Raw genomic sequence first — 26,188 nt, 5'->3', positions numbered from 1 at the left:
CTGTTTGGCTTAGTTTTTCGGATCTTTGTTGTGGAGGGACGGCGTGGTGTTTCTGCCTAGAGCGCCATCTTGCCGGAAGTCCTCAAAATTTTTGAAAGAAATGCAGATGATGTTTTCTAGAAAATTTATACAAAAAGTAGCCTTATTGATGACAAAGACATTGATATCAAAGGTACATGTGAAGAGTTTTAATAACATAGCTTTATGAACTGTAAAGATAGAAAAAGTATTAGTAGTAAATTAATATATTTCATATAATACTTAATTGTAAATATGTATAAATGAATTTCTAAAAGTTTATATATTCAACAGGGCTACAAAGCTTTTCTTCCTCCATCCTTCTCTTACTTCCATCCATCTGTTGTCATTTGGGAAAAATTGGGACTGCCTTATACTTGTGGTAGCTGTATTCTGGGCAGATATGGCATGTCACAAATAAGTTCCTTTACGACAAGCATGTCTTATTTTTTGGTTTTCCCTTTTTTTCCCTGTGTAACTTCTACTTATATTTTAAAATTCGGCCTAGATGTTGCTGTCTCTGAGGAGTCCCCTAGCATTGCTAGTTTAACTTACACGATTACCTATGTCACAACATTGATTTCCCTGTATTGTAAATTGTCTCCCCAACAAATGGCTTGAACTTGGGGCCCAAGGCTGTGCTTTTTTTTATCTTGAGATACAATGAACTTAAACACAGTTTCTAGGAAATAGTGGTTGCTGAAAAAATAAATTAACTGAGTGAATATATGTTTGGCTTTTTTGGTCTTCTCCATGGTGCTTGGTATAGTGTTAGGACAGATGAGATGTTGTTCAGTAAATACTTACTGAATTAATGAATTATTAGGAAACCATTATGTTTCTGAAAATGCTTCAGAGGAGGAATTAATCAGTCCTTGGAAAGTGTGGGTTGAAAGAGAATTCAGGTAGACATGCATAGTCTAGGATGGTATTGAGGCTGTCTTTCCTTAGCAAATGACTTTTTTGCTTAAAATCCAGATGAGGGAGATAGCTCCCTGAAACTGAAACTGGGTTTCTGCATTTGGGAGATTAGGGTAGAAGTTTCTGCACAGCCTGAAGGACAGCACTGTGCACATCATATGTGAGTATTACGTGAAGAGATGGATGAAAGCCAAATTTAATTACTGAGATGATTGTGATGACAACTCCATTTTTCTCTTCCAGTTTACAGTCCTGGAAGGGGTCCTAATCCAAATAGAGTATTTTTCTTTCCCCAAGGGATGTAAACATTTTCCTGTCTCATTACCGCTGTATTGAAAATCTGAAGTAAAGCTGTTCATTGAATTATTTTCAGTGTCGTTTACAGAGATATTGTGATTAGCAGATAGGAAATGTCATCAGAGAGATTGACTGTGGTTCTACTGGACATACAATATTAATTGGCAGAAATTCGTTTTTTGGGTAAAGAACCCAAATACTCAGATTCCATTTTGCTTACTCAGGTGCCCTCCCTTCTCACTTCAGTAAATATATCTCCTTTTCTCATCAATGTTTTGCCTTAATAAGAGGCTACAGTGAAAGTACTGGCATATGTCAATGGCAGGTGGCATTTAGCCTTTGGACTAGGCAGATAGAAATGTTGTTTAGGGGAACTGGAACAGATTGGTCCTGGGGAGGGGCTGTTGACACTGGATTCACAGGATCATGGCTTGGGTTCCACAGCCCATTGTTGGATCCTCAACTTTGCAGGTCTGTAGCTCAGTTTTTCAGTGTACTTGGAGGTGATTGGGTTTTAGGAGGTTAACTCCCATTGATTACACTTGCAAGAGATTGAAGTGAATTAATTAATTTATGGTGTGAATTATAACTGCCAAATGATAGTGTTTGAATCGGCTGCTCAGTGCATTTTCTTACTGTAGGATATTTATATGGGAGCAAATAATAATCTGCAGGTTGTTGGGTGAACAAGGCTTCAGAGCAGGGAGATGGTGGGTGGAACATAAGATTTTCAGGATAGTCTTATTAGTTGGTATCATCAGAGTTTGATAGCCTGATTTCTACTGTAGTCTCCCTCGAGGGAGACTAAAAGCCTGGAATCTGCTGGCTAGGGCACCATTTCACCTGCATAGGCTTGGAGGCAATACTTACTGGTTTCCCTGTTTTAGACTCTATGCAGATTACCATACTTTTTTGTTCCCATAGTTTTTCTTCAGGTATTTTAGTAACATTTATTAGCCTGTGGCTTTCTTTTATACTTCGTAATGTATTAGTTAAGGTCTCTGGGTGGCACAAATGGTTTGTGCTCAGCTACTAACCAAAAGTTGGCAGTTTGAATCCAGCCAGTGGCACTGAGAAAGGCAGGCCTGAAAATCTACTTCCATAGGTAACAGCAATTGAAAACCCTGTGGAGTGCATTTCTACTCTGACACACATGAGGTCACCATGAGCTGGAATTTGACTCGATGACAATGTGTGAAAGTATTAGAGTTCTTGGCCTTTCCCCCCCTGATTTTAGTGTCTTCTGTTGATATCTAATCTCATCTGTTATGAGTTGAGTTGGTGAATTTACCATTCAGAGATTTAGAGGTGACTTATTGTTGATTGCTCCCTTGTAATGGCCACCCGGGAGGCTACTACTTCCAAGTATTGCACCTGATAGAGACAACTAAGAGACAGGTGTTCTGTTGCCAGTCTCATGCCTTCCCTCCCCAAACCACCTGAAGCAGAAAATGTGCAGGATATACGGTTTTATTATTATGGGAAGGAAATACATGTTCGCATTTATTGAACACAGTTAGGAACTGAGCTAGGCGCTTTACTTACATCACCTTATTTAATCCTTGTAATGACCCTATGAGAAAGTTATTATCTATTTTAAATATGGGGAAAATGGGGTACAAGAGGCTTAAGTAATTTGCCTGTAGTTACATTCCTGGTAAATGCTTCCTTCCAAACTCATATCTGCCTGACTCAAGGACTTTTTCTTTTTAATAAAGATTATTTTATGTTTTTCATTTTAAAAGTAATGTGTGCTCATTATTTAAGGTCCGAAAAAAAGATAAGTAGAAAGAAAAAAAGAATTATCCATAGTCCCGCTCCAGGAGAGACAGCCATTGTTAACGTTAGCCCAGACTTGTTTGACTTTACACACTGCTTTGAATTCGCTAATTAAGTTTGCTGTCAAACAAGCATCCTGTCTCTGGATCCTGTCGCGTGCCATAGAGTCAATTCTGACTCATAGTGACCCTATAGGACAGAATAGAACTGCCCCATAGCGTTTCCAAGGCTGAATCTTTAGGAAGCAGATGGCCGCATCTTTCTCCCGTGGAACAGCTGATGGGTTCAATCCATTGACTTGTCAGTTAGCCTCTGACTGCTAACCATTGCACCACCTAGGAGGTCTTTACCCCCTAAATATTTTTATTTGTTTATTTTTATTATGCTGTTTACAAGCCAAGTGATTATTAGTTAAAGCATGTTTGTCTACCAGATGACCAGCACAACACTAGGTGCAATGGGCAGTATGTGGAAGGGCCATGATCACTGAGTCTCAGAGTTGGAGGTTATTTCTTCATGCATCCAGCTTCTCCTTGAACACATACAGTGAGTGGTGAGGAGCTTTCCCTCATGAGGGGCTGCTGTTTGCTTCTAGATCATTCTGATTGTTAAGATGTAGTGCCAGCTACTCAGGAAACCTATAGACTTGGGGAGATAAGATTAAATGTATGAAATAATAGCTATTCATGCAAGGTAATATTTAATTAAATGATGATATAAACTGTCAGTGCTGTGGAAGTTAGACAAGAAATAAGGAAGGCCATCACCCATACAAAGAAGACGGGAGGGAACTCTGTTTTGCATAACCCTGTGCCTGAGCTGGAAACCTTGGTGATGTAGTCGTTAAGTGCTATGGCTGCTAACCATAAGGTCGGCAGTTCAAATCCACCAGGTGCTCCTTGGAAACTATGGGACAGTTCTACTCTGTCCTCCAGGTTCACTATGAGTTGGAATTGATGGCAACGGATTTGGTTTTGGTTCCTGAGCTAGGTACTTTAAAGAATAATCTGACTGAATTATCACAACAACCTTGGAAAGGTGGTAGGTATTATGTCCACTTTACAGATGTAATAACTGAGATACAGCTTGCAAATTGGTGAAGCTGGGATTTGGAATGGGTGTGGAATCAAAGACATGTACTTTCTCCTCTTGTACACTGCCATCTCTCTAAAGTAAGTCCTGTGCTAGATCTTGGGGATTTCTTAAAATAGCTTTTTTTTTAATTATTAAAAATGCACAGGGTGTAGAATATTTGGAAAATATAAAAATCACCTGTAATGCTACCACTCAGGGATAACCGTAGTTACTAGTTTGGTGTATTTCTTTCCAGTATTTACATTCATGTACATATATGCATCACATATGTAAATGTGTATTTTATATATCTTTTATATAAAATTAGGATTGCTATACATATTTATATTATTTTGTTTTCTTTTTATAAAATATGGTAATCATTTTTCTGTCATTAAAATTTTCTAAAGCATACATTTTAAAGTATTACAAAGAATTTTTTTGTTTTATGTGCAATAATTTGTAATCAGTCAGTCCCTTATTTAAAGTTTAAGCTCTCTATAGTTTTTTGTTATAAAATGTTTACCATGTTTTGATAAACATCCTTATGAAATTCCTTGCACATCTCTGTTGATTTCCTATCAAAGTATATATACATATTAAGACTTTTGAATAAAAGCTGCCATCTAGAGAAGTTATACGATTTATACTCTCACCAGTGAGAGTATAAATATATGAGAATACCCAGTACTCTCCCTGGGAGTCCCTGGGTGGCACAAACTGTAAGCGCTCAACTACTAACCGAAAAGTCTGTGGTTTGAACCCACTCAGAGGCACCTCTTCAGAAGACAGGCCTGACAGTCTACTTCTGAAAGATCACAGCCTTGAAAACCCTGTGGAGCACAGTTTTACTGTGCTTGTATGTCGTTGCCATGAGTTGGAATTGACTCGATGGCAACTAAGAACAGTACTGTCCCTATTACTAAGTAGTATCATTTTAAAAAAATCTATCCTAATTTGATAGGTGAAAAATGACTTTTTATGGTTTTAATTTTCTTTTCTTTGATTACCAAAAAGTGTGAACATATGTTGGAATTGTCATTAAAGTGCTACCAGCCTAGAATTTCTCTCGTCTTCTAAGAGCCATAGTGTATGGAAAAGACAGAGAGTTTATGTGTACTAAATTACTCTGTGTCCTTTCTCTTCCAGATCTCTGACATCTACATTAGTGGAGAGTCAGGAGACATGTCAGCCAAGGAGAAGCTGCTCCTGTGGACCCAGAAGGTGACAGCTGGTTACACAGGAATCAAATGCACCAACTTTTCCTCCTGCTGGAGTGATGGGAAGATGTTTAACGCACTCATTCACCGATACAGGTAAATACAATGGGATTTCAGTGTGCCTGAGGGGCTGCTTCTCCTCTTATTTGTAATTAGTTATAATGCCATGTTTCCCTCAACCAAGAATCAAGGCTCTAATTCATTTATTCATTTGAAAAAGGAATAATTGTTGAGCTCCTACTATTCTAAGCATAGATAGCAGTGAACAAAACAGCAGAAGTTCTTCCTCTCATGGGGAGACTAGGCAGTAAACAAATCAATATATGCTGTCATATAGTGGTCAGTGCAATAGAGGGACAGAGAGAGATGGGGCTTTGGTACTTTGGACAGGGTGGTCAGAGATGACTTCTCTGATGAGGATGTTTGTGCAGAGCTGGGAGGGAGTGAGCCATGCACACCCCTGGGGTCAGAGTGTTCTGGTCTGAGGAAGTAGCAAGTGCAAAGGGCTGGAAACAGGCTTGCTTGGAATGGTTGAAGAACAGCTGGTGGCTCGAGTGGAGTGAGTGAGGAAGACAAAGGAATTTTGAATGACAGAAGTCAAAATCATTGAGCTCTTAATGGTCATAAACACACCTCAGTTTTCATTCTGTACTGGCTTATGATACCTTTCCCATGAAATCCAATGAACCTGTTGTTATGTAAGTTTGGGATTAGGGAGCACTGAGCTCCTGGTGTGTCATTAAAGATAGGATTAGCACCCCTCTAAACCTCTTTTCTCTCTAATTTATTCAGTGGTATTCAGCTCTGGGAACTTTTAAGAGGTTTTTCTTGGTATGAACTCATGTTTGATGTGTAGATGGAGGCCTTTCATGTGCATTGGTGAACTTTTACAGACCTGATCTGGTAGATATGGAGAGGGTACAAATCCAAAGTAACCGAGAAAATCTGGAACAGGCTTTCGAAGTGGCAGAAAGACTGGGGGTCACCCGATTACTGGATGCAGAAGGTGAGAGTTCATAAAACTCGAGTGAGTTCTGGCATATATTCATGATTCTCTCTCCTGGCAGATTCCTTTGCTCTGACTAAGAAATTTCTTGTCCTTTCTCTCTCAGATGTGGATGTGCCATCTCCAGATGAAAAGTCTGTTATCACTTACGTGTCTTCGATTTATGATGCTTTCCCTAAAGTCCCTGAGGGTGGAGAAGGGATCAGTGCTACGGTAAAAGAATATTTTTCTACATACTTTCTAATGTTGATTTGTTTGGGTTGATTAGACAATGTTTCTTAAGCACTCATTGTATGTTGTTATTATGTGTCCTTGAGTCGATTTTGACTCATAGCAACCCCATATGACAGAGTAGAACTGCCCCATAGGGGTTTCCTAGGCTGTAATCTTTACGGGAGCAGATTGCCAGGTCTTTTCTCCCATGGAGCGGTTGGTAGGTTTGAACCTCTAACCTTTTGATTAGCAGCTAGGCGCTTAACTTTGCACCACCAAGAGCTCCTACTCATTGTATACAAAGCACTTTTATACAGAGCAAACTGAATCCACATCATCTTTATCATACATGGAATTTGTACTTGGCCCCTGAAAATGAGTCTACATGCTGCTAATATTGTCACATCTAGCACAGACCATGCAGTACTAAATGCCAGCAAAGAATGCCCTTACCATCCCTAGCTCTAATTCAAGCTGAGGCAGTAGTTTTTCAGCCTCTAATATTAGCTTGATTAGGTATATCATAGATCTTTTCTGAATATATTTAGTAGCTTGGTTTGTAGCCTTTAAGCATCGGGAAATTGAATCCCATACTGACAGTCCTTGGGGTGCTTTGAAACTGGGACTCTGAGTATTAAACTGAGCCATGGTCCAAGCAATTAGAGGGAAGGATTTTATGTGGTTTTGGGTGGCCTGAGCTACTTTTGCCTGTGCTGTTTTGGATATTGCTAATCAGAGGATATGTGATGTTTACCTCTGGCAATAGGAAGTGGACTCCAGGTGGCAAGAGTACCAAAGCCGGGTGGACTCCCTCATTCCCTGGATCAAACAGCACACAATACTGATGTCAGATAAATCTTTCCCCCAGAACCCTGTTGAATTAAAGGTAAAGTCATGGGCTTAAATTATTTTTATAAATTCATTCTAGGGAGTAAGTTTCAGAGCTTGTTGCTGCTTGCTTTTGGGTGAGATTGTATGAAAAATTGAGCCTTATTGCTTGCATTCATTCACCAAATGTTAATTTTATAGGCACTTTATAACCAATATATACACTTCAAAGAAACAGAAATTCTTGCCAAGGAGAGAGAAAAAGGAAGAATTGAGGAATTATATAAATCACTAGAGGTAAGGAAGCATATCCTTTGCTGAGACTTGGGGTTTGCTGCTTTGCACTATTGTTTTTATTTTATTCTTTTTTTTTTATTTATTTAAGTTTTTATTTTATTCTTTCTTTTTATTTATTTATTCTTATTTATTTATATCTTTTTTAAATTTTATTCTTTTTAAGACAGATTTCCCTGTGTCCCCTTCCCAACTAGCACTAATACCAATACTCTCTGACCAGTCTTTAAAATTTGGGGCAAAGGGGCAGTATCAACCATCTGCATTTTTTAAAAGACCTATTGAAAAATGGTATATATTTATTCTCAATTCTTAAAATTTGTGAATGAGTTTTCCTGCTTTTCAGAGGGAAGTTAATTCTTTTCTTAGGATAGGAAGAAAAGGGACTTCCACTCACATTGATTCCTAAAAATAGGCATTTAACCTTCCCAGAATGGGTATCACTGAGAGGACAGGAGGATTTACCAAAAATGTAGGAGTGGACTGATTTAGAGCAGGGAGTCCCTATATTTCGGAGGTGATTTTTTTTTTTTTTGCCTTCACCTGAATGTGAAATCCTAATGCCCAATATTCAGTTGTTTTTCTCCTATTAGACAATGGGAAGAATTGCTGAGTGGCTGGATAAAGAAGCAAGAAGTGACATACAAAGAATAAATAAAAACTGGGACTGAAGGTATGGCTGTGTTTTTGAAGTAAAAGAGTATCTCTGGCTTTTTTAGGTGTGGATTGAATTTGGCCGAATTAAACTGCCTCAAGGTTATCACCCTAATGATGTGGAAGAAGAGTGGGGAAAACTTATCATTGAGATGTTGGAGCGAGAGAAATCACTTCGGCCAGCTGTAGAGAGGTGGGTCCAGAGCCTGAGGGTGAGCTGACATTTACTTACTGGGCTGCTTTGAACCGTGAGATTGAATGATTTTTTTCTTATTTTAGGCTGGAATTGCTGCTACAGATTGCAAACAAAATCCAGAATGGTGCTTTGAACTGTGAAGAAAAACTGACACTAGCTAAGAATACTCTGCAGGCTGTGAGTCTCTGACTGTTTTGTCTCACTTCTTGTATCACATGCTTTCCACTTCTCATCCTCTGCTCTAATGGTTGAAGGTAACACTTGAGTAATCGTCTGTGTTACATCCTTACATCTTGGAATTGCACTGCAGTGTACCCTTTGGCTCCCCAATTCCTAGTGGGTGGGAGTCATGGGAGTTTTCCCACTCTTATTCTCCCTTTCTGTCTCAGGATGCTGCTCACTTGGAATCAGGACAACCAGTACAATGGGAGTCAGATGTCATCATGTACATTCAGGAATGTGAAGGTCTCATCCGGCAGCTGCAGGTGGATCTCCAGATCCTACGGGATGAGAATTACTACCAGCTAGAAGAGCTGGCTTTTAGGTGAGGAACAAGGAACTCAAAAGGGGAGGTTGGTTTGCTTTCTGCTGAGGCTTGTGTATCAAGAGTGGATCAGGAGACCAGCACTGACTGGGAGGACCTTGGAAGTGATTTAGTCTAATATGACTCATTGGGGATACTATAGGCATTTTGGGCAGGAAGATTCTTGTGGTGGGGGACAGTTTGCTGTTATTGCAGGCCCGTGATAACTAAATACTTGTAGGATTCCTCATTCACTGTGACATCTTAAAATGCTCTCACATTTCAGAGTGCCCTGCAGAGGTGTTACCACATCTGGTCTAGAACCACTGGTGATCCAAAGTACTTATTTTGTAGGAGAGGAAACCAAGACCCAGAGAGGAGACAAGGATTATTTAACGTTATACAGTTAGTTTGTGCAGAGCCAAGACTAGGACCCACATCTCTTGACCCCTAATCCATTGTTTACTCTGTTATGCCACCCAGAAGTTACATAAATAGGTATTGGTTTGCTTCCTTCCAGTTAACACTGTAATTTGGCATTTGCCTCAAAGACAACTCTGAACTAGATGAAGATGTTAATAATATTGCCTGCATTCATGTAACACTTTTTCTTTTTCAAAACACTTCTCCTGATATGATCTCTCTCTCTCTTTTTTTAACCACATCCTTGTAAAATGAATAGGGAAAATTTTACTTTTAAAAGCATGTTAAAAATTTAAATCCTTTCCTTCTTTCTCTTCTTCCATTTCAGGGTTATGCGTTTGCAGGATGAATTGGTCACCTTGCGTCTAGAGTGCACAAACCTGTACCGGAAGGGCCATTTCACTACACTTGAACTGGCTCCACCCTCTGGTTTAACCACTACTCATCTAAAGGCAGAACCTTTGACCAAGGGAACCCATTCTTCTTCTACCTCCTGGTTCCGAAAACCCATGACTCGGGCTGAACTTGTGTCTATCTCTTCCTCTGAGGATGAAGGCAATCTCCGATTTGTGTATGAACTACTGTCTTGGGTAGAGGAGATGCAGGTGGGTATATGTCCAAAATGCTTATGCAGTGCACTAATGTTTACTGAGTCTGAAAGTTTGTTGAGGAGGTCAAGTTGCTTTGTGCCTCTTCTGTAGATTCTCTTAATTATTGATGCTGCCTGGGACCTAAGCCACCTTCTCCTTAAATCTTAAATGGATCAGGTCAGCTCAAATTCTCAAAATCCTACTCAATATGTAGGCATTTTAAATTTGAAGCCCCTTGGAAATCTGTTTCCTTAAGCTGTCTGTGCCTAAGTGGGAGCTTGTGGGAAAAATTGTAGAGTCTATAAATTTCAGTTATCTTTTCTGAAATTTTTTCATTTGCAAAGAAGCTTATTCACTTTTTTTTTTAAATTGGCTTCAGCTCTTAAGCAAGGCTGCTGTGTTTCACAACTCCAAGGGGCACTATTCATGTATATTCTAGGATAATGGTTCAAGTTTGATGTTGTCTTTCTTGTCCTTCCTACCTTCTAACCCTATTGCTGTTTTTTAAATTATTCCCATCCCCAGATGTTGGATTCCCCACGCACCAAAAATAAAAATGTAGAAAGACAAGCTAACTGTTTAAAAATCATCTCCCATTGGCCTGTAGTTGATGCCATGAATGAAGTGAAATATTTTTTTTTTATCAATTTCTCTCATATCTGTTTAGATTATGAAATGGAGAGGAGACTCTATAAAGAAAAATGCATATTTTCAGCCTCTGAAGACTCTTTCCTGGATAATAAATTCAGGAATGTATTCTCATAATGCAGCAGCAAGTGTCTGCCTCTGCTGCTTCTTGGGGGTGATTATGGCCTTTTTTTCTATAAGAGGTCATAGAATGATGGATAAGGTTTAGATGTCCCTTTGACCAGTCTTCTGCCCCTAAGCCACTTGCCCAAACATTGTTTCTGACAATTTTCTTTACTTGCCAACTCAGCAGTAAATTATTATGTTTATTTATTTTTGTCTCAGATGAAACTGGAGCGAGCAGAATGGGGTAACGACCTGCCTAGTGTGGAGCTGCAGCTGGAAACACAGCAGCATATCCACACCAGCGTAGAAGAACTGGGCTCAAGTGTCAAAGAGGCCAGGTTGTATGAGGTGAGTGACATTCAGAACTCACATGGGAGCACGCGCATTGCAGCTGTCCCTAAGGAGAAGAGGGCTCTGGAAAAGAATGATAACATATATATTATATCCTTTTCACGTAAAGTGTCTGTTTTAATCTTTGAAATAACCTTGTGAGAAAGATATTTTAATTAACCCCTTTTTACTAAAAAATAATATTGGACTCTAAGGTCAAATTGGTATGTTTCCAAACTCAAACCCAATGCCTCAGAAAATTCATGCTTTTTCCATTTTGCCATCTGTCTGCAATAGAGAGCTGATATAGAGAAACTTTATTCCCTCATCACCCCTTTGCCTCACTCATTCTTTCTGTTTTCTATTTCAAGCCTCTCCTTCAAAAAAGCAACTGAATTAGTTTGGGAGTCATTAGGCATAGGTTTTGCTTAGAAACCCATTAGAATTGCTAGAAGCATGAGACAGTGAAGTCTGTCAATTGTATTCACCCCACTGAACTCTTGCCCACTTAGTACTGCTCCGTTCTATAAACCTGACCCATGGTTTTGTTGTCTAAGCTTCTGTAACCAATGCTTGTCTATGTGCAAACATAATATTTACATAGTTGAAACCATAACACAGATATATTTTAGTTACTCTTTCTGTAATGTATTTTCATTTCATTTCTTTCTTTCTTATCAGGGCAAAATGTCCCAGAATTTCCATACCAGTTATGCTGAAACTCTTGGGAAGCTGGAAACACAGTATTGTAAATTGAAGGTGAGTTTTGACTGACTCTCTTGTGTTCTGCACGTGGAGAATTTGGTTCCCTCCAACAACCCCTTTTCCCCAATTCAGAAAGCTCATGGTTTGGCCTGTTTCGGTTTTCTGTTTATTAGTTTATATCATTGACTGTGCAGTTGTTCATATGTATTATAACATTTCCTAAATTTTCTTAATGGGTCAGAAACCTCTACTCCAGAAAGTTTTAAGTAAGTAGCACCCCTCCTAGCAATCATGCTTCACCAAAGCCGTGGCTAAACGTGCTCTGAGACACTCAACGCTACAAGTTGGAGACTGGTAAAGAGAGAACCCGTCTTCTATCTGCTCTTCATTCCTGTCTGTCAAGAATGTACAGAGTAGGACAGGCCTAGATCCTTTGTTATTCATAGAGCCTCACAAAGGCCTGGTGAGTTCTAGCTTCTAGCTAGGATTGAAGATGGCTCTAGGGTCCTGTATGCAAGTCCAATGCTTTATACTAAACTTGAATCCATGGAGTAGTACCCAGGGATAGAAACCAAAAACCTAAACCAAACCCATTGTGGGGAAGTTGATTCCAACTCGTAGCAACCCTATAGGACAGAGTAGAACTGCCCCCATAGAGTTTCTGAGGAGTGGCTGGTGGGTTCGAACTGCCGACCACTGCACCACCAGGGCTCTAGGGATAGAAAAGTAAGGCTAAATTCATTTCCTCAGTTATTCTTTGCTTTGATGTCAAATGTGCTATCTTCTACAAGCGTGTGGATGCAGTTTAATCTTGTAATCCTTGCTTTATCTAGGAAACTTCTAGCTTCCGGATGAGGCACCTTCAGAGCCTGCATAAATTTGTCTCCAGAGCTACAGCTGAGTTGATCTGGTTGAATGAGAAGGAGGAGGAGGAACTAGCATATGACTGGAGTGACAACAATCCCAATATCTCAGCCAAGAGAAATTACTTCTCCGTGAGTCTAGCACAACAAGCCTGTCATGTTTATGCAATAGCAGCAGAAGGAGACAGAGGGGCTAGTCTGCTGAGAGCTTGGGTTTCTGGAGTTGCACTCTGCTGGATAGACAAGGGGACCATACTTGATGGCTTGTTTGCATATAAGAGGAATATGTGGGAGGACGGACAGTAGAGCCCTAGAATTAATTTATTTAGAATGCATTTAGACAGTGTTTTGGGTGAATGGAACAGCAATCTGCAAGTTGAGTCATTTTGGAAGTAATACAGCTTTTTGGCTAGGATTACAGAGTTTGGAGTGAGAGATACCTAAGTTCAAATTCTGTTCCTCCATCAACTAGCTCTTTGACCTTGAGCAAGTCATTTAATCTCTCTGGGCCTCTATAAAATGGGATAATAGCACCACTTCAAAGGGTTGTTATAAAGGCTGAGTAAGATTTCATAAGCTAACACAGGCAAAACACAGTATAGGGCTTGGCACATAGGACAAACTTAGTAGTTCTATGATGATGATCGTTATTAATGTTGCTATTACTATTGTTATTAATAGTATTGTTTTAGGGTATACTCGTGGCTTCTCACAAATTCTGAATTCCGTGTAATTCATTTAATAATTTTTGGCCTGAATTTTTTAATCAGTAAAATGGTAAGAAAAATTCTGCATTGTACAATGGGACAATGCTTTTTATACCTTTCAGTGAAAGACATATACAAGTAGGTGGGGGTTATTTTTTGCTGCTTTTAGTATTTTCATATCTCAAAGAATTTTTAAGGATTTTGTAAACACAACCTTGAAAACTCTATGGAGCAGTTCTACTCTGTACACATGGGAGTATTTTTGCTAGAACTTTAGATACTTGGCAGCCAGACTTAGAGTTCTTAAGAAAAATAAGCTTTTCTTGGTTAGTGACTGGTATATAATTCTTTGGAAGCAAAGAAGAAAGAATGAATAATATATGGATAATATGAGAACTAAAGTTAGGCTTTATAACAGATATAGAGGATGTGCTCTGAAAGCATCAAGGAAAAAGGGATAAAATCTGATTGTAAGGATTAGTACGAGCTTCACAGAAGAGCTAGCATTTAAACTGGGTCCTACAGAATTAAGAGTCAGAGGAAGGCACTGCAGGCTGAGGGAATAGTCTGAGCAGAGCCAGCCAGTCAGTGATACTGATCTCCTGATGTGTCATGTACTGTGTAGGTGGGTGCTGATACCAGCTAGCCACTCTGGCCAAATTATCTCCTTTCTGTGCCCCTAGTGCTCATTCCACGTTTCCTCACTTTACTCAAGTCTAGCTCAGGTCCCGTGTCTTTCGTGAATCATTCCCCAATAATTCCAGGGTTTTACTTCTCCGAAATTTTCTGGCATGTACTTTTTATACATCTCATTGTGGCACTAATCCTGTGTTATAGGCTCCTTTAAGGTAGGGTAGGGAACACAGCTTTTTCGTTATTGCTGCCCCTCCCTGAACAGCCCTTATTGCATAAACTTTCAGGAATTGACAATGGAACTGGAGGAGAAGCAGGATGTGTTTCGGTCTCTACAGGATACAGCAGAGCTGCTGTCACTTGAGAACCACCCAGCCAAGCAGACCGTGGAGGTATGTGGCTTGAGAATGTGTGAGAGTCAAGTGCTCAGACGTGGTTGTTAGAGAAATGTTCAAATTGCAGGCTTTGTCCACTGAGAGACTTGGAGGAAGTGTCAGCGATCATTTGTCTTGGTTCTTAATCCCTTTCTACCGTACAGTGTTTCTGTAGCCCCTAAAAGACTGCAAACAGTTTTGATATAGTCCAAGGAGAATACTAAGAACAGTAAGAGGAGATACATTGACTCCTGACTTTATGGGGCAAAGTGACATGGACCGTTTTCTTTCAAATAACTGTCCAGACAGATCCCTCCTCTTGTTGGTGTGGTGCCTTTACCCTCCTAACCAGAGAGATGATTGAGGAGGCTAGGATGGTTTTATTGATGTCTGGGTTTTGCTAACTAGATCATTTAGTGGAAGAGGACTTTTGTATGTAACCTCTTCTAACAAAACCATGTTGGGTAAAAAGCAGGCTTCTTTTTCATGGGAAGTATTGAGCATATACCAGTCAAGTATCTCCATGTCTCTTCTGTTGGTCTCTCTATCATTAGCAGAGTTGTACTTGGAAGAGAGCGTTGCACGTACGTATTGGGTCTGTTAAACTCATGCCCTTCTGTCTGTGTGCTTGGTTGTTGCAGGCTTACAGTGCCGCTGTCCAGTCCCAGTTACAGTGGATGAAGCAGCTGTGCTTGTGTGTTGAGCAGCACGTGAAAGAGAATACTGCTTATTTTCAGGTATGGTGGACTCTGTGTTTGTGTGTGTGTGTGTGTGTGTGTGTGTGTGTGTGTGTGTGTGTGTGTGTGTGTGTGTGTATGTGTGCATCAGAGAGGATGAAGGGAATAAATATCCTTTTTCATTCAGGCAAGAGATTATGTGTGTGAAGGTAAATCTGTTAGCTTTCACTGTATAAAATACCACCCCAAAACTTAGTTATTTAAAACAAGTCATTTAGTTAGCTCATGATTCTGCAGGTTGGCCATTTGATCCAAGCCCAGCTGAATGGTTCTTCTGTTCTTACCTGAGCTTTCTCACAGCTGAAGGCAGCTGGCAGGTAGGCTGGGTCTGAATGGCCTCAGTCACGTGTCTGACAATTGGATGGGGTGATATGGATAAGGCCATGTGTCTTTAGCGTCCAACAGGCTAGCCTAGGCTTCTTAAACAAAGTGGCTGTGTTCCTCAAGCAGCAAGGGAGAGCAAGTCCCAATGCCCAAACACTTCTATTTCTGCTTCTATCACATTTATTAATGTGCCATTGTCCAAAGCAAGTCATACGGCCAACCTCTGATTCAAGAAGAGGAGAAATAGACTCCACCTGTTAATGGAGGAGCTGGAAAATACTGTGACCAGTTGTTTTTTCAATCTACAACCACATGAAAGAATACACTATTTGTTTTCAGGCGAGGGTGAAGGAAGCAATGAGCTGTTACCTCTATATGTTTTTTCCTTAAACCACTCTCCCTGATCATTTTGTAGGCACCCTGGTGACACAGTGGTTAAAGCGCTTGGCTGTGAACCAAAAGATCACCAGCCATTGCGCAGGAGAAAGATGTGGCAGTCTGCTTCCATAAAGATCACAGCCTTGGAAACCCTATGGAGCGGTTCTTCTCTGTCCTCTAGGGTTGCTGTGAGTCAGAATCAATTTGACTGCAGTGGGTTCAGTTTGATTTTTGGATCATTTTGTGATCATATCAATGAATTGAAATGTATTTGATCCCTTGACCTCTAGACTTTTCATGAAATATACCTTACAGCTAAGTGCCAGAAGTCAAGAGGAAAGAGCAGTGATTTCTGAGGGGTGGGATGCAAGCTAACTTCTTTAGGATTTAGTAGGCTCTATGATAGTCACCAAAGAGCCCTGATGGTGCAGTGGTTAAGCGCTCGGCTGCTAACTGAAAGGTAGACAGTTCAAACCCACCAGCTGCTCCTCAGGAAAGATGTGGTAGTCTGCTTCCATAAAGATTTACAGGCTTGGAAAGCCTATGGGGCAGTTCTACTCTGTGCTATAGGGTTGCTAGGAGTTGGAATTAACTTGACGGCAATGGGTTTGAGTTGTTTGGTGGTTAAAAAAAACCCCATTGCCGTTGAGTCGATTCTGACTCATAGCGACCCTATAGGACAGAATAGAACTGCCCCATAGGTTTTCCAGGCAGCAGCTGGTGGATTCGAACTGCCGACCTTTTGGTTAGCAGCCTGAGCTCTTCACCACTGTGCCACCAGGGCTCCTTTTTGGTTGTAGTCACCGTTAATACTTTACTGACATAGCATTTTAAGCCCCCCAGTTTAAACTTCTGTGGCCTTTGTAATGAACCGTCACAACCCAGTGGAGTGTAATCACCTCTGCTCAGCTCTGCACAGTAAGGTTGTTCTTTCTTAGTTAACATCTGTGTTGTGACTTATTGAGCACAAGGCATCTCTCCCTTATATCCCCACAGTTCTTCAGTGATGCACGAGACCTGGAGTCATTCTTGAAGAACCTCCAAGATTCTATCAAACGAAAATATTCCTGTGACCATAACACCAGCTTATCCCGCCTTGAGGACCTGCTCCAGGACTCCATGGTAGGTGTTGCATCAGTGGGGTTGTTTACTTCTGAGAAACAGAGTAAACCATATCAGCTGCTACTGTTTGTATCCTTGAAAGCTCCAGGGCACTGGTTAATGTTACAAAGTTTGGCTCACATTCAGATAGAATTTAATCAATTTTGTTCTATCCCTTTCTTTCCTTTCTTTCTTTAAAGAAGTTGCTAATAAGATTCTTTTGAGTATGTTACTGAAGTAAAGTCTAGTCATCTCCCTCTGAGCCACTTAATGCTCACCATACTTTCTTTGCATTATTTCTGTTTTAATTGAAATTTGGACATAAAAATTAGGCGTAGAACATAAAAATAGGGCTGAGGGGATTAGCAACATCAAATTCTTTTTTATTTTCTCATGCAAAAGAGAATTAAAAAACAAACAAACAAACAATGAAATGGACCTGAGTCAAATTTTTCTTTGTTGGTAATTTTCTTTTTGTAGTGATGAGGTCCTTGGGAGGTACAAATGGATTGTGCTCACCTACTAACCTGAAGGTTGGCAGTTCGAATCCACCCAGTGTCTCCCCAGAAGAAAGGCCTGGCAATCTGTTTCCATAAAGATTACAGCCAAGAAAACCCTATGGAACAGTTCTACTCTGTAACACATGGGGTCGCCATGAGTTGGAATTGACTCAATGGCAGCTAACAACAACAATGAGGTATTAGAAAATTGATTTTAATCATTCAAGGACAATATTAAAATCTTATTTAGATGTAACATAATATTTGTCCAGTTTATTTATGTAGCAGTATTAACCTTTTGAAAATAGATTTTGCATCCAGTATTTAATACAAATCAATTTTATATTTATTTTCTCCAGTGAATTATTGTTCACGTGTACTGGTAATAAAATCAGCAGCAAGACTATTTATATTTATTTATGTACATTACACTAAGAGTTGGCAAGACAGGACTCAAGCTACATCTCATTTAAAGATAGAAATGTGTATATAATAGAGAAATTTTTCTTACGTGAGAAACCAAGAGAACCTCCAGATCATTTCAGTAGAAATTTCTTAATAAGAGAACCAGAATAATCCAAACCAGTGTTATTTTTAGTGGGTAAAATTTGGGCATTTGTGAACATTAGTTGATTTTTCTTTTTTTTTTTTGGTATACTTTCAGATATCATAAACCTATGAATGGGTTTACATTAGTTGTTTCATCTGGGCCAGTAGTCTGTTACTTTAATTAATTTGGAATAAAGGATAAAAACCTGACTTTTCAGATGTTTTCTCTAGAATGTCTCTCTTGATGGTACTGCAGGTGTGAAGGAGGAAGACAATACTTGGCTATCATCTCCTCCGTCCCACAGAGTACCTTTCTGTCACAGGGTAACCCCCCTGCTATTGTTGTCATATCTTCTCTTCTCGAGGGTTGCTGCTCTCTTCCCTCCTCTCCAGGTCAGGGGCATCGGGTTGGCGGCGTCATCGGGGCATGGAGTCACCTGGGTCTGCTCCTCAGCTTATCCGAAAGGTTCGGGAGCATCTGTCCTGGCTTCTGATTCTTTTCAGAACTTTTACCACGCTGAGCACTTGGTCTCTGGAGCTGGAGACGTTTGGCTGTGGGTTAGACAGAAATTGACATCTTTAATGCGAGGAAACTGAAATGGGTAGACCAGCTCTGAAGTATGGAAAAGTGTGGCTGTCTCCCTGATATATTCCATTCCTCTTTCTTAACTAATAAGTTAAAGTTGTATTTCTTCCAATCATGCTCCCGGGGACAGGCACAGGTAGTTTATTTAAGCATTTCTTTTTCTTTACTTGCATAGTCTTATTCTTTAATGGCATTTCTTAACATTATTAACTCTTTACTCTCATCAAAGTTTCTTCCATCCAAAGAAAGCCCTCTTCTGGGGACTTTTATACCTCAAAATGGCCTTGAAATATCCTGATTAATAAAGGTTATTCTTTACTCTCTAATGGAATTGGTAGTAGATTGCTACCAATTTTGTTGACAAGAAGTTCATTGGATATATATCCTTATTAAAAACTTTATTCCAAGAAGTTTTTAAGATAATTGGGTTTGCTGAAACTTGAGAGTTTCCATTTAGCATGATACTTCTTTGAAACCAATAAAATTTAAATGAATATGGCAGATTACAAGATACTAAAAGGTAAACCCTAGATCATTTATCACAATGCCTTCACCAACAGCATTGTTTGCTGAAGAACTAAGATCTTCCTTCAGAAAACTTGACTCAGTTTAAGAAAATGAAATATTTGTAGAGCTTGGGAGATACAGTTCTTTAAAAAAATTTTTTTTTAAAGTATAACTCTAGTTTCTCCTAAGCAGGAAGGCAAGAACTGGCTTCTACCAGTGAGAAACTGAATGATAATAATAATGACGACAACAACAACAATAACAATAATAAAAATAATAACTTATTATTTTTAACTTCTATGTTCTCTAAACCTTATTTGGGGAAATCGTTTGTTAACTGTATAACCACATATGGCAGCTAGAGAGTTTTTTTGTTTTGTTTTGTTTTGTTTTTGCATGTGACTTTATGGTATTTTGAAAAGGGCACAGGGAAAAAGCTACAAAATTTGAGTACAAAAGCACTTGGTAGAAGATAGAAATATACTCTCTTTTTTTCTTTATCCTTGTGTTTTTAAGATGGCTCCACTAAGGATCCCTACTTAACTGAGAAATGATATTCTCTGAGGGAGTGGAGTACTCAGTGTTGTTTGTTGACTTTGTCACCCTGAGTAGCAAAACATTAATGTTTGTTTGTTTTTCTTCTCATTTTGTAGGATGAAAAGGAGCAGCTTATACAGTCCAAGAGTTCCGTTGCCAGTCTTGTTGGGAGATCAAAAGCCATTGTTCAGCTAAAGCCTCGCAGTCCAGACCATGTGCTAAAGAGCACCATCTCTGTTAAGGCCATCTGCGACTATCGGCAAATTGAGGTGAGAAGGTGGAAAGGGTACCTCTAGGCACCAGAGAGAAGGAAGGGAGAAGGAAAACCTTCAGTTATGGTTATGATAATAAGGAAGGATCAACCGTAGTTTTTCCTATTAGAATTTAAACATGATCAATTCTCTCCCATCATTTTTATTTTAAAAAGCCTCAACTCTGTAATCTTGACCTGCTCCCTGCCTCAGTGATTGGCATCATCATTCACCCAGCTGCCTAAGCATTGAAATAAATGGTTCTTTGTAGCACCTGGGAGATGTCTTTGGCTCTCCCTTTTCTCTTATTCTTTCCCCACCCTCCCTAGCTAGGAGGACTACCAAGTCAATACTATCTTGTGATTATCACTTAAATGTACTTCTTTCCATCCCTGCTGCTACTACCCTAGTTTAAACTATTTGTTTCTCTCATTTGGATCATTGCATCAGCCTCCCCATTCAGTGCATTCTTTATCCTGCCACCAGTATGATGTTTTTTTAAAAAATATGTCACTCCACAGAAAGGGCCACATAAACCAGAGACTCCATCAGCCTGAGACCAGAGGAACTACATGGTGCCTGGCTACCACCAATGACCGCCCTGACAGGGAACACAACAGAGAGTCCCTGATGGAGCAGAAGAGTGGAGTGTAGAACTCAAATTCTAGTAAAAAGACCAGACTTATGGTTTGACTGAGACTAGAGGGACCCCAGAAGACATGGCCCCCTGACTCTCTATTAGCCCAAAACTAAAATCATTCCCGAAGCCAACTCTTCAGACAGAGATCAGACTGGACTATGAGACATAAAATGATACTCATGAAGAGTGTGCTGCTTAGCTCAAATACCTACATGAACTAAATGGGTAGCTTCTGTCCAGAGGCAAGATGATAAGGTAGAAAGGGTCAGGAGCTGGTTGAATGGACACGGGAAATCTGGGGTGGAAAAGAGTGTGCTGTCACAGTATAGGGAGAGCAACTAGGGTCACATAACAATGTGTGTATAAATTTTTGTATGAGACACTGACTTGAATTGTAAACTTTCACTTAAAGTACAATTAAAAAAAAAGAACTAAAATAAATATATATATATATGTCACTTCCCTGCTTAAATCCTATAATACCCCAATGTCCTTGGAGAGAAAGTCTGAACTCCTTAATGCAGCTTACAGGGTCCTGAATAATCTCTCTTTACCTCTTTGGCCAAGACTGGATTGTGTCCCTTGCATTGTTCCCTGGTAAATTGCCGTATTATAGCATTTGTCACATAGTATTATAACTATACAAGGAGCTCTAGTGGTGCAGTGGTTAAGAACTCAGCTGCTAACGGAAATGTCGATGGTTCAAACCCACCAGCTGCTCTGCAGGAGAAAAGACCTGGTGATCTGCTCCCATAAAGATTACAGCCTAGCAAACACAATAGGGCAGTGCTACTCTGCCATACAGGATCACTATGAGTCAGAATCTACTCGCCTACACACAATAATAGCATTGTAACTGTATACCCCATTAGAATTATGTGGACTATAAACCATATTTGTGTGCTTACCATTGTACCATTTTTATCCATAGTGGCCTAGATACTTCTAGGTACATAGTAAATATTTGTTATACAAAAGAATGAATGAATAAAAGAAAGAATGGGACTACACTTTTCTGTGTCTCAGTATTTCTTTCTGTAAAATAGGGATATTAATGTTGGATACTTGTTTCCTAAGAGAAGGAATTGGTGATTCCAAAGTGCTAAAACTTTTTCAGGGATTTGGATGGGATGATAGGAAGAAGGAGAAGGAAGTATAAAAGCAAAGTTATGATTATTCATGTCCCATTTATTTTTACTCCAGTGGTTGTAGGTGCAGAGAGATTGGTCTTAAGGGTCTTATAACCTTCTTATAATTCTCATACACTAAATTTCCTGACATGTAAAGGCATTCTATAAATGCTTGTTTCCTTGATTTATTTGATGTCACAACGTTGCCTGTATTGTGTATTTATACACATTATCTTTTTGTCAAAATCTGGAACTCTTACTAAGTGATAGTATATCTCCGAAATGATTTTTTTCTTAATAATATCATAGCCTTGGGATAAGGTACCAGCTAATAATGGGTTGTTGGTTTATCCACTAGTAATACTTCGTAAATTTGTCTCTTCAGATCACTATTTGCAAGAATGATGAGTGTGTATTGGAAGATAATTCGCAGCGGACCAAATGGAAAGTGATCAGCCCCACAGGCAATGAGGCAATGGTGCCATCAGTCTGCTTCCTCATCCCCCCACCCAATAAGGATGCCATTGAGATGGCCAGCAGGTAACTCCTCAACTGCTGCTCATTACTGTCCTCTGCTCTTTGGCCTGAGTGAACTCATGGAGGATCACATTTGCATTTGTGATCTCCTTGAGCAAAGAGAGTTTTACTTTTCTTTTTGGAAAAGACTTCAGGACCTCCTATTAAGGCTACCAAGTCAAGCACTGCCAGCCACATAATAGATCTTCAGTAAATACTTGTGTTGACTTGAGGCATAGTGGTATTTCCTTTTTAAAGAATTCTTGGTTATAAATAGTTTACTCTCAGATGATTGGTTTTGTAGTGACAGCCAATTTTCTTTTTTAATTTCTATTTTATCACAGTAATACATATGCATATAAAAAGTTAGATTATACCATAAAATTCATAACAAAAACTAGTAATCACTTCCCTTATCCTAGAGTTCTACTTCCCAGGGTCAACTATTTTCCATTTTTTTAGCAGATTTTTTCTAGTTTTTAACTCCAAATTTCTAAATAACATGATTTTTCTGCTATTTCCTGATTTTTTTCAACTTTGGACATTATCTGTTGACTTCCTACTCTAGGAAATTAGAAGTTAGATGTCTACACAAACCTTTTCTTCACCCTATATTTCCAGTATAGTTATATCATGATTTTTGTTAAAATTGATATTTTTCATTATTATTTATTACATAAGATTGTTTTAGTGCTGAACCACAAGTCTGTAGGTGATTTTTGTGAGACCGATTTCATCATGCCTTACCTCTCTGAACTCATCCTCTGCCATTCTCCTTGCTTACTCAGCTTAAGTCAGTCTGGTCTTTCTCCTGTTTCTCAACAAAACAACCATATTCTTGCCTCAGGGTCTTTGTACTTTCCCTGGTTGCTTCTGATATTTACATGTTTGCTCCCTCACTTCATTCGTTTCATCTTATCATTCCCATGCACGCCCACCCCCACTCACTGCCTATCACACTCTGTCTCCTTTACTTATCTTTAATTTTCTTCAAAAAACTTAATACTGCCAGACAGATTATATATTTGTTTATTGCCTCTCTCCTCTTACTAGAAGTTCGAAAGAATAGAGATTTTTGTCTGCTTTGTTCATCTCTGTATGCCTAGCACCTAGAACCATTCTGCTATATAGTAGATACTCAGTAAATGGTTGTTGAATGAAAGAATGAATGAATGGGTAAGTGAATATATGTCTGAATAAATATTTATATTTCTTGTATAACTTTTTGTTTCCCTGGAGTTGATAATTGCTTTGTTTTTTACCTTGCTTAATTGATGCGTGAGTTAGACCAATGACAAAGTTTGAGGGAGCACAGTCTACGCAGGACCACCCTCACTTCTGACACCAACTGCAAGCTTGAGGGGATTCCCAGAACCGACTTTGGCTTTGATAATTCACTAGAAGGATGCACAGAACCTACTGAGAGCTATTATACTCATGGTTGCAGTTTATTATAGGGAAAGGATACAGATTAAAATCAACCAAGGCAAGACGTAAAGGGCAGAATCCAGGAAAGGTACCAAACGTGGAGCTTCCCTTGTCCTCTCCTGTGGCATCATGAACATGTTACTTTGCCTTATTGATTTCTGACACATATGCACAGAGTATTGCCAGCCAACAAAGCTCACCTGAGTCTTGGTTCCAGAGTTTTTACTGGGGCTTGATCAGATACTGCCCACGTGGCTAACCTCAGTCTCTAGCCCCTCTGGAGGTCGAGTGATAGAGTGTTATGAGCTGATACCAGGTGACCCAAAAGCCCCACCACAAATCACATTGTTAGACTTTCTGGTGTGGCCAGCCCCCACCCTAAACAAAGACACTCCTATCAATCATGACATTCTAGGGGTTTAGAGATTACCTCCCAGAAACCGAGGCCAAAGGCTAGATCTCTTTTTAGGCCAGGTTAAATGCTTTACTACACGGTTGTCTATTTGCATATTATGAATTTATTCCCAAACTCTTTTACCTTACTCTAAAATGCCTCTCAATATAGCCAAACACTGCAGGCAGTTTTCATTTTTATTTTGTCTTGGAAACATCCATTCTGAGCCATTGTATCTTCCTGTTCCACTCTGGATCTGTTCTGTAGACCTACTTCAGTACCGGCACCCCGGCATTTCTCTTCATCTTCACCCTGGAAATTCCCTCCACTTCTTTTCTGTGTTGGACCTTCTGATTCCTTGCTTCCAAGTTATCTTATTTATTGGTTTATTCCCTGGTTTGGTGGAGAACACTCTCCAGTAGAAAGGGTGCATGGGAGGTAAATTCCTTGAGATCTCTCATATCAGAAAATATCTTTCCTCTCCCTTCTTGATTGGCCAGCTACAGAATTCTAGTTTGGAAGTGATTTTCACTCTGTACCTTGAAGACATTGCTTTATTGTTTTCTAGCTTTTGGGATTTGTTGTTGAGAGATCCATTGCCACTTTCATTCTTTTTTAAGTTTACATAACAGTAAAATTCACTCTTTGTAGTGAGCAGTTCTGTTGATTTTGATAAATGCACAGAATCATGTGTCCACCACCACAGTTGTGATACAGAGCAGTTAACAAGTTATCTTTTGAATGAAATCTTTCTTTCCCTCTCTGGAAGTTTTCAGACTCTTTATTTTTCTCTAATGTTTGAAAGCGATGCTGTACCTTCATGTAAGTCTTTTTGCAGTCATTGTACTCAAACTAAAAACTCGTATCTTTCAAATCTGGGAAAATTGTTATTGGATTATTTCTTTAATAATTTTAGTCTTTGTTTTTTTCTATTTTCTCTTTCAAGAAGTCCCATTTGTCAAATTGTGGCCCTTCTGAACTGATTTTCTTTCTATTTTCTAGTTCTTTGTATTTTTCTTCTTTTTTTTTTTTAAGGTTTCTTCAACTTCTTATTTAAACTTTTAATTTGAGTTTTTTTTTCTAACAAAATTTTTGTTTTATAGAGTTCTTTTTCTGTTCCTTTTTTGTGGCATCTGGTTCTTTTTTTAATGATTTGAAGTTTTCTTCTGTTCTTTATTTTTTTCTCTTTGTCCATTTTGGATTCATTCTTTTCTGTTACAGGCTTTCCTCAACTGTTGATCCTTCACTATGCTCACATTTAAAAGTGAGGCACTGAAAGCAGGTTGGAAACTGTGGCTGGGGCTGGGGCTTGCAAACTGGTAGGCTTCATACTGGATGATCTAAGATCTGGTCATTTTGTTGGGAAGCTTCCAAACATCAGCATCTATAGGTTTTTGCTTTTGAACTAGTCATTTTCTCCAGAGAAAAATCTCCAGTCTTCCTGTTTCCAACTCCATCCTCCACCATTGCTTTCAGTGGTATCTGGCTCCTCCAGTTTCTGGGCTTTTGGAGGTTTCTTAATGAAAAATGACTTGCTTCTTGTTGGCTTCTGCTTACCTGTGCACTTGTGTATACACGCAAATGCACTCTAGGCACGTAATTCAGTAGTGAAACCAAAGCTATTTAGCATTCAGCCATTCACTTTTGGTCTTCTAAAATTTAATTGACGTGGCTTCTCTGCTGTGGTCCTTTCCTGTGCTCCTTGTCTATATAAGCTTAAACAGTATTTTTTTTAAAAACCACTGAAAAAAATTACTGAGATTATAATGGAATTTTTGACGGTAGGGAAGAAAAACTGATGGGTTTAATATCTGTTATTTTAACCAGAGGTCTTGGCTTCTAGTTTTCCATCCCTTTTTTGTTTTTTTTTTAATGGCAGATTTCAGTCATGTACAAAATCAAGTAAATAGTAAAATAAACACCTACCGACTCATTGCTCAGCTTAAACTGATCAATTCATAGCCAATCTTTCAAACTAATCTAATCTGTGCCTGCCCCCACCTCCCTATTGTAAGCAAATCCTAGTCATCATATCATTTCATCCATAAATATTTCCGTATATATCTCAGAAATAATAACAACATCAGTATTACCTCTAACACAATGAAATGTAATGTCTTTTTTTTTTTTTTTTTAATATTTTATTGTACTTCAGGTGAAGGCTTACAGAACAGATAGTTTCTCATGTAACAGTAACACACATGCTGTT

The 26,188-nt window shown here is 39.2% G+C and overlaps 1 protein-coding gene across 10 annotated transcripts in view; it reads left to right on the top strand.

Moving 5' to 3' along the window:
• Nucleotides 1-26,188, top strand: part of MACF1 (microtubule actin crosslinking factor 1) — a 392,660-nt gene that overhangs the window by 199,348 nt on the left and 167,124 nt on the right. For all 10 annotated transcript variants that reach the window (XM_004371912.3, XM_023727207.1, XM_023727198.1 and 7 more), the window contains exons 6-22: nt 5,239-5,405; nt 6,203-6,315; nt 6,422-6,528; nt 7,295-7,414; nt 7,558-7,653; nt 8,370-8,497; nt 8,584-8,677; nt 8,890-9,044; nt 9,775-10,051; nt 11,009-11,137; nt 11,801-11,878; nt 12,658-12,819; nt 14,315-14,419; nt 15,043-15,138; nt 16,837-16,962; nt 19,737-19,889; nt 22,027-22,181. In XM_004371912.3, the coding sequence (XP_004371969.1) occupies nt 5,239-5,405; nt 6,203-6,315; nt 6,422-6,528; nt 7,295-7,414; nt 7,558-7,653; nt 8,370-8,497; nt 8,584-8,677; nt 8,890-9,044; nt 9,775-10,051; nt 11,009-11,137; nt 11,801-11,878; nt 12,658-12,819; nt 14,315-14,419; nt 15,043-15,138; nt 16,837-16,962; nt 19,737-19,889; nt 22,027-22,181 (2,261 nt within the window). The remainder of the gene's footprint in view (nt 1-5,238; nt 5,406-6,202; nt 6,316-6,421; nt 6,529-7,294; nt 7,415-7,557; nt 7,654-8,369; nt 8,498-8,583; nt 8,678-8,889; nt 9,045-9,774; nt 10,052-11,008; nt 11,138-11,800; nt 11,879-12,657; nt 12,820-14,314; nt 14,420-15,042; nt 15,139-16,836; nt 16,963-19,736; nt 19,890-22,026; nt 22,182-26,188) is intronic.

Source organism: Trichechus manatus, unplaced genomic scaffold (assembly GCF_000243295.1).
Source record: "Trichechus manatus latirostris isolate Lorelei unplaced genomic scaffold, TriManLat1.0 scaffold00015, whole genome shotgun sequence".
NCBI lineage: Eukaryota > Metazoa > Chordata > Mammalia > Sirenia > Trichechidae > Trichechus > Trichechus manatus.
Note: the sequence above shows the minus strand (reverse complement) of the source record. Positions and strands in the feature narration are given on the sequence as shown.